Source organism: Panthera uncia, chromosome X (assembly GCF_023721935.1).
Source record: "Panthera uncia isolate 11264 chromosome X, Puncia_PCG_1.0, whole genome shotgun sequence".
In the NCBI taxonomy this organism is placed as follows: Eukaryota; Metazoa; Chordata; class Mammalia; order Carnivora; family Felidae; genus Panthera; species Panthera uncia.
In genome coordinates, this window is record NC_064817.1 from 106,102,894 (window position 1) to 106,118,568 (window position 15,675).

The window sequence follows — 15,675 nt, forward strand, 5'->3', positions numbered from 1 at the left end:
GGGGGGGGGGGGGGGTAAAGAGTTAATCTGCATAATCTCCTCACCTCACGTTGGCCCTAGAACAGTCTCTGGCCGCACACTGAGTCATTTTCCTAAGCTCTTTTTATTAAACAGTTTTCAGCCTAATGACTGACTTTTCTAAATCAATAGAGGGCACAGTAAAGGTTTACAACTCCCCCAGCCTCTGGCTCCGTGAAAGCCACAGAATTTTGAAACTGAATAGAATCCAAAAGTTCTTAGTTTAAAACCAAAATGACTTTAAACGCCCAGTTTCCAATTGTTTTTCCAATAGCACTAATAAAGAATCACATCTTTTTTAAACTTTGTAACCAAAATATCTCTTTGAGTCAGTGCCATAAAAGGACACTAATTAAAGCCAGCATCTTCTGGGCTCTGATGAGAAATTCACCCTTTTATAATGGGATTACTAGAGCTTTGCCTTACAGATGAGTGGTTTGATTAATAATTTACATTTTTGAGGATCTATAACCTCACTCACGGTCATGGTTTGCGTTCCTAAAATTCTTCTATTCAGTTTAACGTTATTACAGTTAGCCCTGGCAAATGAATTACGTTCTGATTAGACATCAGTGTAATTATTCTCTCCCATAGGTCATTTTCAACCAAGAAAGGGTTGTGACAGAATGGCCGGTGGCCCGAGTCGGGGACTCGGTGGGGCTCGGCCCGGCACAGAGCGGGAGCATGAGCGGGAGAACTGTCAGCCTAGTCAAGGGGAAACATTGCGAAATGGAGAAAAATGGCTCGGTGCTCCCTTAAAACCCCCCACAACATTATAAAAACTAAATTAACAAATGATTGAATCTCAAAAACATGTTTATCAACATCCAAGCAATTATTTAGTCACATATTAACTGTGAAAGAAAAAAGCTTTGCTTGAATAATGTCCCTAAACAGTTATTTCAAGCAGAAGTGACTGGAGAAATTGCTCTGAGTTGATGGAAAAGGGTGTTCTAACCAAGGTCAATTTTATTTAGTGGGAGTGGGAGAGACAGGGATCTGACAGAAAGAAAAAAAAAAGTGTAAGAACTGCCAGGAGCAGATGGAGATGGAAAACACGGGAGTAGAGAAACAGCAGCACAGAAACACTGTCGCCAACCCCCCCACCATGTGGAGACATCTTTTTCATCTCCCCTCTAGAAAGCAGGTACCAGAACACTGGGTGAAGATCCATGTGACATCTCTAAACTCTGACTCCCATTTTCCTTCTCTCTGCCATGATACGGTGGCACGGACGGTGCAATTAAGAAGATGGCCTGGGAAAAGCACTTATGGCCTGAACACCGCAAACCCTTCCTGATCCAGCCGCTTGTTGGTGTGTAAAATACAGCAGATAGGGGCCAGAAGAGAAGAGGCTTCGGGAAGCTGACAAAAAGGACTGCTCCCGGCAGTTCTGCCATTTCAAACGGCACAGCTTCACATCTAAGAATGCACAGAATAGACCCCTTTTTCAAAGGCTACTTTACCTAAGGGCTCCCTCACCTGTGCGCTAAAGCCGTAAGGTGGCCAAAATAGGTGAGTGACATCATGACCTCCGGCTTTATCTAGGCTAACGCCTGGAACGGTGATGCACCATTCATCTGCCATCACCTGGGATAGAGCAGTCCACTTAAGTGAGCTGGCGAGATAATAATGCATGCATACGCTGCTTTACGGTTTTCAAGGTACTTTCACATACATTGCGTCGCCCCTATGAGGTAAGCAGGATTGTAATTACGATCCCCCATCTTGCAGGTAAGAAAACTGAGGCTAAGACACTCGAAATAACCACCTAAGGGCATAAAGCTTCCAAAAACAGAATTAGAATTAGAATTTAGATGTCTGGACTCCAAGCCCAGTGCTCTTTCCATTGCCTTTCAGCCCCTCGATATATTTTTTTAGCCAGTTAAAATGGAAAATGTGGAGGGGAAAAAAAAAACAGGGAAAATAATTTGATCTTTATTGATTCGCAATGGACATCAGTTGTCGGGCCTACTATAATACAGGGGCTACTGAGGCAGGTAGGATATACCCCTCTCCTGAATGCCCTCCGGACTGCCACGTTCAGTGAGCTCGTGAGCCTACTTTTATGTCTTCCACCCTGTCACTCGTAACTTCTTCCTGCTCGTATGTACCTCCCTCTGGCAATCTTCTATAACCCTTCCATTTAACTGCTTATTTACCACCGGCTAGAAAGCTAGAAAATCAAGCTTGTAAAGACCACGCATCAACAGTAGTGGGCACTGAATGGTGACCCGAGGAGCTTTCAGCTACCTAGACAGGAGATCCATGGTGTTTTAGGAACACACAGATGTTCTCTGCTTGATCACGATTTCTACCCTCTGGTGAAGCCCGTTCAAGCTGTGGGTTAGGCAACTTCCAGAAAAGCTGAAGAGTCTGGTCCCACTCAAAGTCAGTGGCACCTTGGGGAAGACTGGAATCATCCAACATGCAGAAAACACCTAGGCATATACCCCCAAGTACTTCCTGATAGCACGCATTGGAAGGTTATAAGGAAATTCTGCCAAGAAAACCAAACTCCAGGCTTGAAGGTGTAGCGGTGGTGGAGATAGGATGAAAAATTCAGAATTCTATCCTGGTGTTCTTCCCAAGGACCACAAATCCTACAACTTCTTGTTGTTGTTGTTTTAAGTTTATTTATTTGTTTTGAGAGAGGGGGAGAGTCCAAGTGGGGCAGGAGCAGAAAGAGAGGAAGAAAGAGAGAATCCCAAACAGGCTCTGTACTGCCAGCACAGAGCCCAACGCGGGGCTTGATCCCACGAACCGTGAGATCGTGACCTGAGCAGATATCAAGAGGCAGACACTTAACAGACTGAGCCACCCTGGCGCCCCCCCCCCCCACACAACTTCTTAATTTTGTTTCATGTCAAGCATACTAAGAACAAGTTTCCTCATCTGTAAAATGGAGATAATTACAGTAGGGACCTCAGAGGGCCGCGGGGAAAATTACATGAGAGGATTATGTGAAAGTAAGCATCATATAGTAGACACTTAATAAATTGCCACTATTATTATTATTATCGTCGTAATTATTATTAGGTAAGGGAGAACAAAAAGAGAAAAGAAAATCTTTTAGTGGAGTTTTTCAAAAAGAATTAATTAAGCAGAAACAAAAAACGATTCTGCTGCCCCATTTTACTAAGCACATCCAAGTAAATTAAATTTAGGAAACGAGGCAATGCAAAGATTGAAAATAAAGAACAACTTTTTTTTTTAATGCTTCAATCATTATCAAAACAACATTAGCAAGAGAGCACTCCAACCACTGTAGCAAAGGGCCCCAGGCTCATTTATGAGGGCAAAGGCTTCTTGCAAACGAAGACATAAAATCCACATCAAGGCAGTAAGGATTGCTCGTGGAACTGTGCACATATTTGCAGAAAGCGCTCACAGCTTTAATACCCCCAATGTGGACTAGCGAAGGAATCCTAAGGAGATTGTGGATCTAGGCCAGTATCAAGATGAGTTTTCTTCAACTTCATATGGTGGAGAAAATAGCTTGCGTCAAATTTCATATGAGTGAAGTATTAGAGCAATGATCTGGTCTGCCGGAATCTTGGGGACTGAGTACATTTTAAGGAAAAAACAACCGTGCCCTCCCCTTTTAAATTAATTAGAATAGTAAGTAATTGTAAGGAAAAACAGGCCGCTCTCTTCTTCTTAGCAATCCATAATACACCATCTCGCGGCAGTCCCTGATTTTAGTCTTGTGCTTCCCAATGTTTCTTATAGAAAGAATTTGGGGGTAATGTTTCTAGAAACATGGCATCATTGCCTTGAGGTCTGGCACCATGGTTTCTTTTTTATCATGGGGTTTATGTTCTCTAAATGTGAAGCAGGGAAAGAATAAGAGAAGAGAATGAAACAAGATAAAAAATTGAAATAACGTGTGTGTGTGTGTGTGTGTGTGTGTGTGTGTGTGTGTGTGTGTGTCAGAGACAGAGAAAGAATACAACTAGTAGGTGCTGCCCCCACTTTCCACTTTCCAGCCTCTGTTCACATGACTAGTGTTCATCCTCCATGCTAAGCCAATCAAAATCGGGTCAGAACTTCCTTTCTTCCTAGTCTTGTGCTGCTCCAGGGCTAGAAAACACAATATGTAAAATGCAGGACTGGACGGAGATAGGGAAGCTGACACCCAAGGCCCTCAGATGGACAGCCACGTCCGCTACTCTGCATGCTAGAACATCAGTGTGATTGCTCTACCACCCACTTCCGCCAGCTAATGGTTGTATGATAACATCTGTTGGCCTGGTTATCCTGAGAATGAAACAAATCATACTCTGTTCTGAGAAGCACCTTGACACCCCAAAGAGGAAGACTCAGCTCTCTGTTTCAACCCAATTCTCATGTCCCATCACTTTTTATCACCCCACTTTCAGCCGGCAGATCAGCTCCAAAACCAATCTAAGAAGTACATGAATGGTACATGTATTTTTAAAATCTGTTTAAATTATTCATTCTTTCGCCAAATTGTTAGTCTCAACAAACTCTTCACAAGAGTCTGACTGCATAAATAAGTTAACAAATACCTCACGCTTATATACTGTACTTCATATAATCAACCCAACATCCCCTGAGGCTTTGACCCTAGAAACTATTATGAATGTATGCTTTATTAGCTAATTTGAATAATTTTCTTAGCTAATTCTAAAAACTTCCTTGTAATACACAAAATAAGCTATAATCAACCCACCTTACAATTCAGAGGTTAATCCTTATCCAGGCACCATAAATCTAACACTTTGGAATATCAAGTAGTCAGAAGTGTTATTTTTTAAAAATTTTTTAATGTTTATTCATTTTTGAGAGAGAGAGAGAGAGAGAGACAGCATGAGTACGAGAGGGGCAGAGAGAGAGGGAGACACAGGATCCGATGCGGGCTCCAGGCTCTGAGCTGTCAGCACAGGGCCCGACATGGGGCTCAAACTCACGGACTGTGAGATCATGACCTGAGGTGCAGTTGGACGCTTAACCGACTGAGCCACCCAGGCACCCCAGAAGTGTTATTTTTCTATCTGACCCCGATTCCCTGTAGAGCAAGAAAAAGGCACTGATTCCACGTGCCTAAGGAAAGATAGAAGAAAGCTCTAATATCTGTGAGTAATTTCCCCTCCCAGGAGGCAGCATACTGAGGTGCTTAAAAGTATGGGCTGTAAGAGCCAGGTCGCCTAGGTTCAAATCCTGCTTTCACCATTTATTAGTTGTGTGCCCTTGGGCAAGTTACTTAACCATGATGTGCCTTGGGTTTTTACCCATTAAATGGGAATGCTGATAGTGATACTTACTTCATAGGGTTATTGTGAAGACTGAATGAGTTAATACACATAACGCACTTACAAGAAAGAGTACCTCGAATGTGCTGCTAAGTGCTTAGTATCTCTATTACCACCGTTGTCACCATCGTCCCTAGCTGGGTCTTTGAATCAATGGCAGTACTCTCCATCCTGCCGTGACAGTCCTACAAGTTAGCAAGGAGAAGTAGGATTCCTGACCTGTTCTGGCGATGCCACATCAGCTTCCTTTACAGCCACACGCAAGTGTAGCGAGAACTGAGACTCACAAAGAAAGAAAAGGTAACCATTCACACAAATGAGAAAACGTATGGCCTTCAAACCAAGCTCCCCATCTCTATGGAAATGGCCCCAGTGGTCAGAAGGAGTTCAGGCATGTTCCACAGATATCTAAGCCACTCCTGGAGAAAACTGGTACTCAAGTAAACTTTTTTTGTTTTGTTTTTTTAAACAAGTCTTAAGTGCTCTTAGAGAGAAGATCTCATTTACTCTTTCTGTGGAGACTTACAGCCTTTGCATACAGGTAAACAGAATGTCCTTGGACAATGATTTTTTAGAATACCTGCCTTCCCAAAGAGTGAAACGCAGCTTCTCTAAAAACTGTGGTTTTCCTTAAACAGAATCTCTCACTGGGAGGTTCTTAAATCAAGCATTAATGCTGGAATGGTGATTTACAAATTACACTTAGCATTTGAAAGCCCAGTGCCCAAAGAATGGTGCCATTGAGCAGCACATCTAAGACGATCCCCAGAACTCACCTTGGAAAACCGCAGCATTCTGAATAATTAAGAACTTGAGCTCCATACTTGCAGACTGAAGCAGCTGTTCGATGTTCAAGCGTGCCGTTAGTTGGTATTTTTCTTCCATCTTTCTTGAGCAGCATGTTGGGCCCTTGGGGAGACATACTTGCAGATCCGATCCTGAAACAAACAAGTTTTTCATGTTTCAGTAAGCAGAATGTCAGACATACACGCGCGCGCACACACACACACACGTACGTGGCAAACACGGCCAAAGAATGCATTTTTTTAAATACAGGAAAATCTTGATTTTTCAAAATTAGTGTTTATCTTAACTGATCCCTGCTTTCTCCTCATTATCCTTATGACTGAGTCTTTTTGAATAACCGTTAGAATTAATTGCCTAGGTTTGACTCATAAATTCTGCATAAACTAATTTACAGCACCAAGTATACGTCATTGAACACCGATATTTAATTTGTCCGTTAAAAGATTAATCTTCACCCCTACAATTTATTTTTCTTGATTATAATTTATGAATGAGAGCACAACCAAGAAGCAATTTTCAAAATTCCAGTTATGATTTCCTAATGAAATGTATGTCTGCCAACCCAATGTTGCTTTTGGGGATAAATGATTAAAACATCAATATCCTATCAAAGCTTTACTGTTGTTGTTTTAACTGAAGGTCTGGGGTAAGATTCAGAGACGAAATATCCAGAGGACAATATTCACATTCAGACAATCATCAAACTCCCCTACAACTAAAACATTCTCGCTCTGTTCAAGTGCTGACCTCTGAAATCCTGAGCTACTTCATTTATGATGAACAATGCTTTTTTATTTTTGCAGCTCCATAAAAATTTGCCAAATGAATCATCTCCTCGCTTATTCTAAAATGAGGGAATTGGAACCTCTTCTTAGTCCTCGCCCAATGTGATCTTTCGCAGCTTCCCTCACAGTTGACCAATATCTCCTTCTTGAAACATTCTCCTCCTACATTGTTTTAGTGAACCTATCCACCCCTGCCCCCCCCCCCCCCCCCCCACAGGCACCTACTGCTATGACCACTCTTATCTGTCTTTTCCTGCCTCCTCTTCTTCTGCCTGTCACTTTAATGTCACTGACCCTCCCCCTCTTTCTACGCCTCCCCCACGCATGATCTCATCTATACCCATGTGACTGCTGAACTCCCTAACCCAGCCCTCACTGTTCTCCTGAGTTCCAAAACCCCACTGAACTTTCTGAACTTTGTGTATCCCATACACACACACACACACACACACACACACACACACACACACACATAGTGAAGTTGTGGTAAGTACTACAGACAAAATACAATTAAGCAAGGGAAAACAAACTGTGGTATATACATATAGTGGAATACTACCGAGCCATAAAAAGGAATAAACTACGGATATGTGCTACCGCATGGGTGAACCCCAGCAACATTATGCCAAGTGATAGAAGCCACATCAAAAAATTACATACTCTATGCTTCCATTTATACAAAAGTCTACAAAATGCAAATTAATCTATAGTGACACAAAGCAGTTCAGTGGCTGTTGGGGAAGGGATAGAGGGCAGGGACAGGGCAGGAGTGAGGAAATTTGGGGGAGTGATGGATACATTCGTAATTCTGATTGCAGTGACTATTGCATGGCTACGTACACGTGTCGAAATTATGCCCTTAAAATGTGTGTAGTTTGTTGTATGTCAATTATACCTCAATAAAGCTGTTAGTTTTTTTTAATGTTTAAAAACCAAAGTAAGGGAGATGGGGAAGGTGGCAGATGCAGGGACAATTCTATTTATATAGGGTAGTTAGGGAAGGCTTCTTTCATAAGGTAACATTTGAGGAGACATGAAGGAAACGAGGGAGGGTCCCCTGATTTTATATACTCCACCAATACTAGCAAATATTAGGGCTCGATGAATATTAAATCCAATCTCCTTCCTCTTCTGCAACTCCCACTGTACTCCAACTCTCCCTTCCATCAGCTTTTGTTGAGATCCTTCTGTGGTGGCCATGAAAATGTGCATCTCAGATCCCCTACTGCATGGAGTGTAACCGACATATGGTCCCAACTGCCACAGTCTGAATTCACCACCATGTCGTACCCCGGCAGGAATCCCTAGAGGCTGCTCCCAGCCGATGACTGAGCATAACAAAGATGCTGAGCCCTGTGAGACACAGAACTCTGCTGACAGGGGTTTGGGCTCGAGGACTCCCCACTGACCTTGACAAAACTTTCTTAAAACTGCACTGCGGCTGGGGCACCTGGGTGCTTCAGTCGGTTAAGAGTCTGACTCTTGATTTCGGCTCAGGTCATGATCTCACGGTTCATGAGTTCGAGCCCCACATCAGGCTCTGTGCTGACAGAGTGGAGCCTGCTTGGGATTCTGTCTCCCTCTCTCTCTCTGCCCCTCCCCTGCTTGCTCCCTACCCCTCTCTCTCAAAAATAAACATTTGAAACAAATCTTTAAAAAAAAAAAAACTGTACTGCAATCAAAGATTCTTCCCACTCTCCCTTCTTTCCCTCCTTCCTCAGCTGGGTCGGCCCCGCACCACAGTCCGAGGGCTCTTCCAGCATCCTTCAGCATCCTGCTCAATTTCCGTCACAAGCGTTTTCCCCAAGAAATCCCTTCTACATCTACTGCCCTACTGGCATCTGCTTCTCAGAGGACTCAATCTAACTCATCTTCTATGTGCCAAGCACCGTGCTACATGGGAGAGGTACCGCTTTGAACAAGAGAGACATGGCCCTTACCCCAAAGAGCTTACTATCTAAAGGGATCAGCAGAGATATATACCTAATGCATAGGTACTGAGTGCAATATAGCAACATAGTTAGCCAGGATGACCAAACATGTATATGGGACAGAGGGAAGGCTCCCTCAACATCCTGTAAGGACCCTGGCAAAGTAAGGTTCCATAAGAAACATCCAATCTTAATGAAGTAAGGCTAAAACGCATACGCATAAACATTTAAGGCAGCTTTGCAACAACTGAGGTTTTAAAAAACGGAGTCGGGGGGGGTGGTATGCAGTAAGAGACAAGTTAGTCCTCAGTGACCAGAAAATTTATTTTTATTACATCGTATTTCCCCAGGAATTCCAGTTAATCATGACCTTAATGTATGTGTCCAAGTTTTATTTTCTTAATTTAGGAATGAAATTCATCAAGTCTTGCCTCACATGACATCACTGTTGGGAGTTCAGGGTATTGCCTCCAAGCTCTCCCCTTCCCCTTCGTCAAGGGAGCTGCTGACAAAGGTAGTAAATGGAGAGCACAGATAATACATATCACCAAACCGAATCCCGCACTGCAATTTATAGCACTGGATGGAAAGGTGATATTTAATGTGTCAAAATACAATTTGGGGTCTGGAGACACAGAGTTCAGATTTATCTCCTATAAATGCCAATCTCATATACAAGCCTTAAGCTGATTTTAAATACGATCTAAGCTTAAAGGCTTTATGATTGTCTTCTGAAAAAGAAAACAGAGCTAGTTCTAGCTCACTGTCTTCTTTCTACATGAGGTTACAAAACATAAGGCTACTCTAGGAGTAGAAACTGATGCACTTTACTGGACCACGAAGGGAAAGAGTCCCCTTCGGGAAGAGTGGCTAAACTAGATTTAAGCAAGGTTGGTTTGGGACACACGTATAGATGGGAAAATCCTGTGTAGCAAGTGTTTTCCATATACCAAGTTCCTGTCCACTTATCAGTGCTTTATTTGCCTCCTGGGTAAACTGACGCCTAAGTCATATGTGTTTAAAATATCTGATTTGATGGCGCACCTGGGTTGCTCTGTCAGTTAAGCATCTGACTCTTGATTTCAGCTCAGGTCATGATCTCATGGTCATTGGGATCAAGCCCCCCGTCAAGGCTCCACACTGTCAGCACTTGTGATTCTCTCTCTCTCCCCGCCCCCCACTCTCTGCCCCTCCCTTCTTCCCTCTCCCTCTCTCTCTCTCACAAAATAAATCAATAAACTTTAAAAAAAATAAAATATCTGGGGCACCTGGGTGGCTCAGTCAGTTGAGCGTTCAACTTCAGCTCAGGTCATGATCTCACGGCTCGTGAGTTCGAGCCCCGTGTTGGGCTCTGTGCCGACAGCTCGGAGCCTGGAGCCCGCTTCGGATTCTGTGTCTCCCTCTCTCTCTGCCCCTAACCCACTCACACTCTGTCTCTGTCTCTCTCAAAAATAAAGAAACATTAAAAAAATAAATAAATAAAAATAAAATATCTGTATTTGAATACATTCATAAAATTAAATGTCATACATAAACTCCTTTGTGTTTCTGAATTTCCACTGGTGATGACTTCCAGTTTTCAGGAGCAGCAGTGTTTATTTGGCAGGGCAGCTGTTAACACTGCTCCTACTTCCACCAGCTCTAGCTAGTTAGCGGGAATCATAAAATAACGAGGCTCAAATCTTTCCTCTGTGAAACGCTGTGAGCTGCTTAGATCTTAGAAGGTAACAAATTACCACTTGGTGTACCTACCGAAACCCAGGACGGCCTCTTCGAATTACCACGACACCAGTTTTGTTTGTCTTTGCTATGTGATCATTCATAAAGTAACGCAGAGCTTGAATACTGTATCCCTTCCCTGGGTTGGTCAAGTCTTATCATTGTAAAAACTCCCACTACCTCAAGAATTAATTGAGCCGAAAATCTTGAAAGGACTAAAACGTCAAATGAGTATTTGGGGGAAAAACATGTCAGACATCATAAAGAAAGGTGTAGGTTATATCCAAATATAAGACATGTACACATAGCAATATTTATCCTCCCTCCCAGTTATCATTGCCTGGTTAATCAATAAGCCAATACAACTGCTCCGGGGGCTAAGCGTTAGCTACATATTTGGGGAAATAAAACACCTATAAACTAACACTAATTTGGGATTTGCAAACCAGGAAGGAGTGAAATATACGCCAAAGGGAAAAACATTCTAAGTAAATTTCATGTAACTCACAGGCCAGCTTAAAATAAGCTCTAGCACAAGAGAACATAAGGAACAAAGTGAGCCAGGAGAGCTAGACATGCCTACAAGAAATGACAATAATGAAATATAACCATTTCAGTGCATGAACAGGTGCATGAAAGAAGCAAAACCGGAACACCAAAACTGAAAGTAGGGAAAGCATTGAAAGAGGAATCCTCATCAACAAAACAATTACTCTGGAAACCAAATCTCAAGTGGGATGAATAAAAAGCAACCAAGGGCAAATAAGTAAGGAGGTACACCGTGGGTACATGGAGAACTGATAGGTACTTGAATAAATCAAAGCAGAAAGGCCAATTCAAGAAATAAGATGCAACGTACAGAAGGCACAGTAAGTAGCAAAGCATTCTCTAAGAATGTCTGGAACAAAAGAAGGTTAAAGGGAAATAACTCCTTTATTAGATGGAAAGGAAAAATAATTGTTGGCCATACTCATCAAAGAGGTGCTCACATTCTTTATCTAAAAGTGGAATTTAGCAGGGAAATGGGAATAGAGACAAGCAATATAGCCTGGGATGGAGATAAGGAAAAGGCTTAGCAATTGACTATTCAAATGAGCCCGAAAGGTTGAAGTCTTCGGAGCTTTAATAACTTGCATTTCCAGATGCTAAAAAAAAAAAAGAAAAAATTAACTGAAGTCATTACAGGGCTGCTAGTTCCCACTTATTCTGGAGGATTAAAAAGTACCTTCATACTATAATCTCCTCTCCTAGATTTTTTGTTCCTGAAGAGCAGAGAGTGACACCCATCTCCTTGGGATGCCCTGTCGATCCCATTCAGCCTTCCGCACATCGTGTTGAATTAATGAGGGTACAGATCAAGAACACAGGTAAAACAACAACAACAACAACTCTGTGTCTCTCTGATCTACAACGAGAGTGGGGACAGATGACCCTGAAAATTTTAACATCTGTGTGCTTAATGTTGCTCTTGGAAAAAATACTTTCAGATACCACAAAAATCAATTTCCAACTTGAAGATACACAAACACGTGTCTCACTTGAAGGAACTATGAAGTAATTCATTTCTAATTATTTTGAGGCAATGTCTTGCTTGCACACTGGGTCTGGTTCTGGATCCTACAACTGAAAGGGGATATTTGGGTTATGGTAGCTCTCCTCTGGAGGATGAGTCACATGTGTATCCAAGTTGGGCGCCCTTACCGGCTGCTTCCCCTCCCAGAGGCCATGATGCAGGTGGACCACAGAAGGCTCTTTCTTTCCTGATGTGTTCTCGTGTCCGGGAGGTCTTCGGCTTGGCTACCCGTGGCCTTGCTTTCTTGACCTCCATCATTTGGGCCCAGTTCTTGCTCTTTTTCGGCTCCATTCAAGGAGTTGACATTTCAGACTGCCCCTGGTCTCCCTTGGCCACCTCCCCTGAACTGGGACTTCAGTCCCCCTTTGCCCTGCAGTCATAGGCTCACACATGCACTCAGAGACCCCATTCCAGGCCTGAGCCCTGTCCCTAATTGGAAGAAGCAAGGGTGGGTTATTTAAATTCCACATGCCTCTTTGTCCCTATCTCTAAAATGGGATCACCAATAGCACTTACCTTACAGAGTTATTGCAAAGATTGAGTGAGATTGCGCAGGTAAAGCTCTTAGCCTCCTTGGCACAATATGTGTTAAGTAAAATTAAAATAAACAAATACAAAACTCACACTAAGAGACCAGATTTTCACACAAAAATAGCTAGACAACAGTAAAAGTTGGTACATGGTTAGGTGACAAAATATGCAGTATTATTCTTCTGAAGTGATGGAAATAGTCTCTATTTTAATTGGGGCAGTGGTTACATGGTTATATACATTTGTAAAAACTCATTAAATCCTTCACTCAAATCGGGTGTATTTTATTGTTTGTAAATTATCTCAATTAAGTTGATTTTTGAAATATGTGCTATTGACAACATTTGCTTGGTAAGTGAATGCTCACCAGAGGCTCTAGGGGCCAAAGGAAATTTCCAGGAGAGGTGGGGTTTGAGCTAGATGGGAAGGATTTGGAGAGGCCAATGGGGAAAATGGGTTTGGCCCCAGCAGTGTAGTAGGGCAAGACTAATTTGCCTGAAGAGAAGCTGGAATCTGGGGCATAGCTAGATTATCAGGTCAGAATGTGAAGGACCTTGAATGCAGACAAAAAGCCTGTGGGCTTGACCCCACAGACAACAAAGGACCACTATTGGTTCTCAAGCAAAAGCTTAAACAGGCGACGAGTGCTGCGTAGGAAGATGAGCCTTATGGCCTGAAATTGGGAATGGACTAAATAACCCCTCAAGGTCACTTCCAGCCCACCAATTCTCTAATTACGTATTGTGTTCTACATGTTGGTTATTTTACTAGACTGCAATTTTACTAATGACTATAAATTGTCAAAAATCGCATTAGAAAACACATTAGAGAACAGACGTAATATTCACGTAGACCTTGATCCTTATGCTTTCCTAAGAACAGATAAAACATATTCAAACAGCAACAGAAGAGGAGGAATCGTCAGGGCTCAGTAACAATGAAAATTGAAATCTTTTCCATATATACATATATATATGACGATTTGACACATTTCATTGCCAAGGTCTGCTTTATGAACGGCGGATTATTTTTTTTTTTTTTTGCTAACAAAGGTACACTGTGCTAAAAATAGTGATGTAATATCATCATTAAAGTAATATTAAGCAGAAGAATGAATGATATCCAAAACTGGTTGCTTCCTGACTTGTAGGGAAAGTGAGAGATGCCTATTAAAATTATCCAAAGGATTAAGTGCAGGTTACTCTACTAATGAACCAAAAAAACATATCAGACTCTTTCAAAAGGTATTTTTTTAAACAGAGGACAGTCAATTTGCCATCCAAAAATATTAACTAATTTCCTTAGCATATAATAGTGACTTGCTATTAGAACGGTGCCTTTTCCCCTAATTAATCATTATCTAAATCAAATCTTACACGCTCATTAATTTCTCACTAATCAAGATAGGAATACAGATGAAAGAAATGACTGCATTTGAAACCAGTGGGGAAAGTGACGATTGCTGGTGGAAGAAATCATCTTAGGGAACCCAGCTGAAGGTTACCCTTCTGTTATTTTGCCTGAAAGAACATGACCTTGCAGAGGGCGCACCTGGGTATCGCGAGCTCAGACTTTAAATCAAAGATCGTGCCTGGGGCCACCACAGACCCTGCCTCTGTAAAAGGCAGGCCAAAATGTCGCTACCACACTGGCGTACTGGGAGTTTAAAGCAACCCTGGAGAGAAGCCATTCTCTAAGCCTGAGAATTAACGAATGAATTACCTTTATCTCTACTGCCAACCGTCAATTAACTGCATATTATTTCATGCCCGGTAAAGGTTGAATCCCTAGACGACTGCGCTCTCCCACGAACAGGTTCTTTCTGGACCACATTCCCAACCAGCAGTCAACATGTGCTCTGGGAATACAAATTCGCTGATTACACTCGGCCTGCCAAACTGGCGAACAATTTGTTCCTCCAGCATTTACTGAATGTCTACTTTGTGCCAGGGACTAGGCCCAACCCGAGGAGTACGGTGATGAACAGGACACAGTCCCTGTCCAGCAAGTGGACTTCCAAACCAACTAGAAACCTCTAGGTCATTCTGGACCCCTCACTCCCCCTCAGCCCCTGTAGCCAAAGGCCGCTAAATCCCACCGGTTCCACTTTGTAAACATCCCTCGTTACTCCCCTCTTCCCACCTTTTCCTCGTCACCTCACCTCTCTTCACTTGGACAGCCAATAAGAGCCTCCACCACCGGCCTTCCCGCCTCTACACTCGAGCCCCAGACAGATAACCGCTCAAGTACGTCTCTGATCACATCATTCTCCTTCTTAAAAACCCTTCAAGAAAATGGAGCAAGGGCACAGCAGTGTGAAAACGGGTTAAGTGAGCCGCGGAGGACGGCCAGGGCCGGATGAAAAGGAGTCAATTATACCTCAGCAAAGCTGGGGAAGAAAGTTAAAAAGATAAACACTTCTCACTCTAACTTGCATCATGGTTGCATTTGCCTGGCTTATCTCTGCCAGACTTACGTTCCTGGATGGAAAGACTCCTGACAGAGTCTTCTTTGTATCTCACGGGGCCTGCTGAGGTTTGGGCCTGATGCGCTCCCCTTTGACTTGGAACCAAGGCCAGAACTTCAAGAGAGTTCAGTTTTAAATGTTTACTTATTTCTTGAGAGCGAGAGAGAGAGGGAGAGGCAGAGAGAAGAGGGGGACAGAGGATCCGAAGCAGCCTCTGTACGGTCAGCAGAGAGCCCGACGCGGGGCTTGAACCCACGAGACGTGAGATCATGAACTGAGCCAAAGTAAGACGCTCAACCGACTGAGCCACCCAGGCACCCCAAGAGAGTTCATTTTTAAAGGAACTAGATGAGATTAATTGATGTTACTAGAGCAACTTTTAGAAGAGCAGTATTCCAGGGGAAATGAATGAAGAGTCCTTAGAGCCCAAAATAAAGATCTCTCTCCCTCTCCCTCTCCCTCTCCCTCTCCCTCTCCCTCTCTCTCTCTCTCTCTCTCTCTCTCTCACACACACACAAACACATTCTTTAGACACGGGGAAGAAAAAACCAAAATAAAATAAAATTGG

General features: G+C 42.8%; 1 protein-coding gene across 1 annotated transcript in view; it reads right to left on the reverse strand.

The window, feature by feature from the left end:
• Window positions 1-15,675, reverse strand: part of GPC3 (glypican 3) — a 422,044-nt gene that overhangs the window by 382,469 nt on the left and 23,900 nt on the right. The window contains exon 2 of the mRNA XM_049644836.1: window positions 6,071-6,232. Coding sequence (XP_049500793.1) covers window positions 6,071-6,232 — 162 coding nt within the window. The remainder of the gene's footprint in view (window positions 1-6,070; window positions 6,233-15,675) is intronic.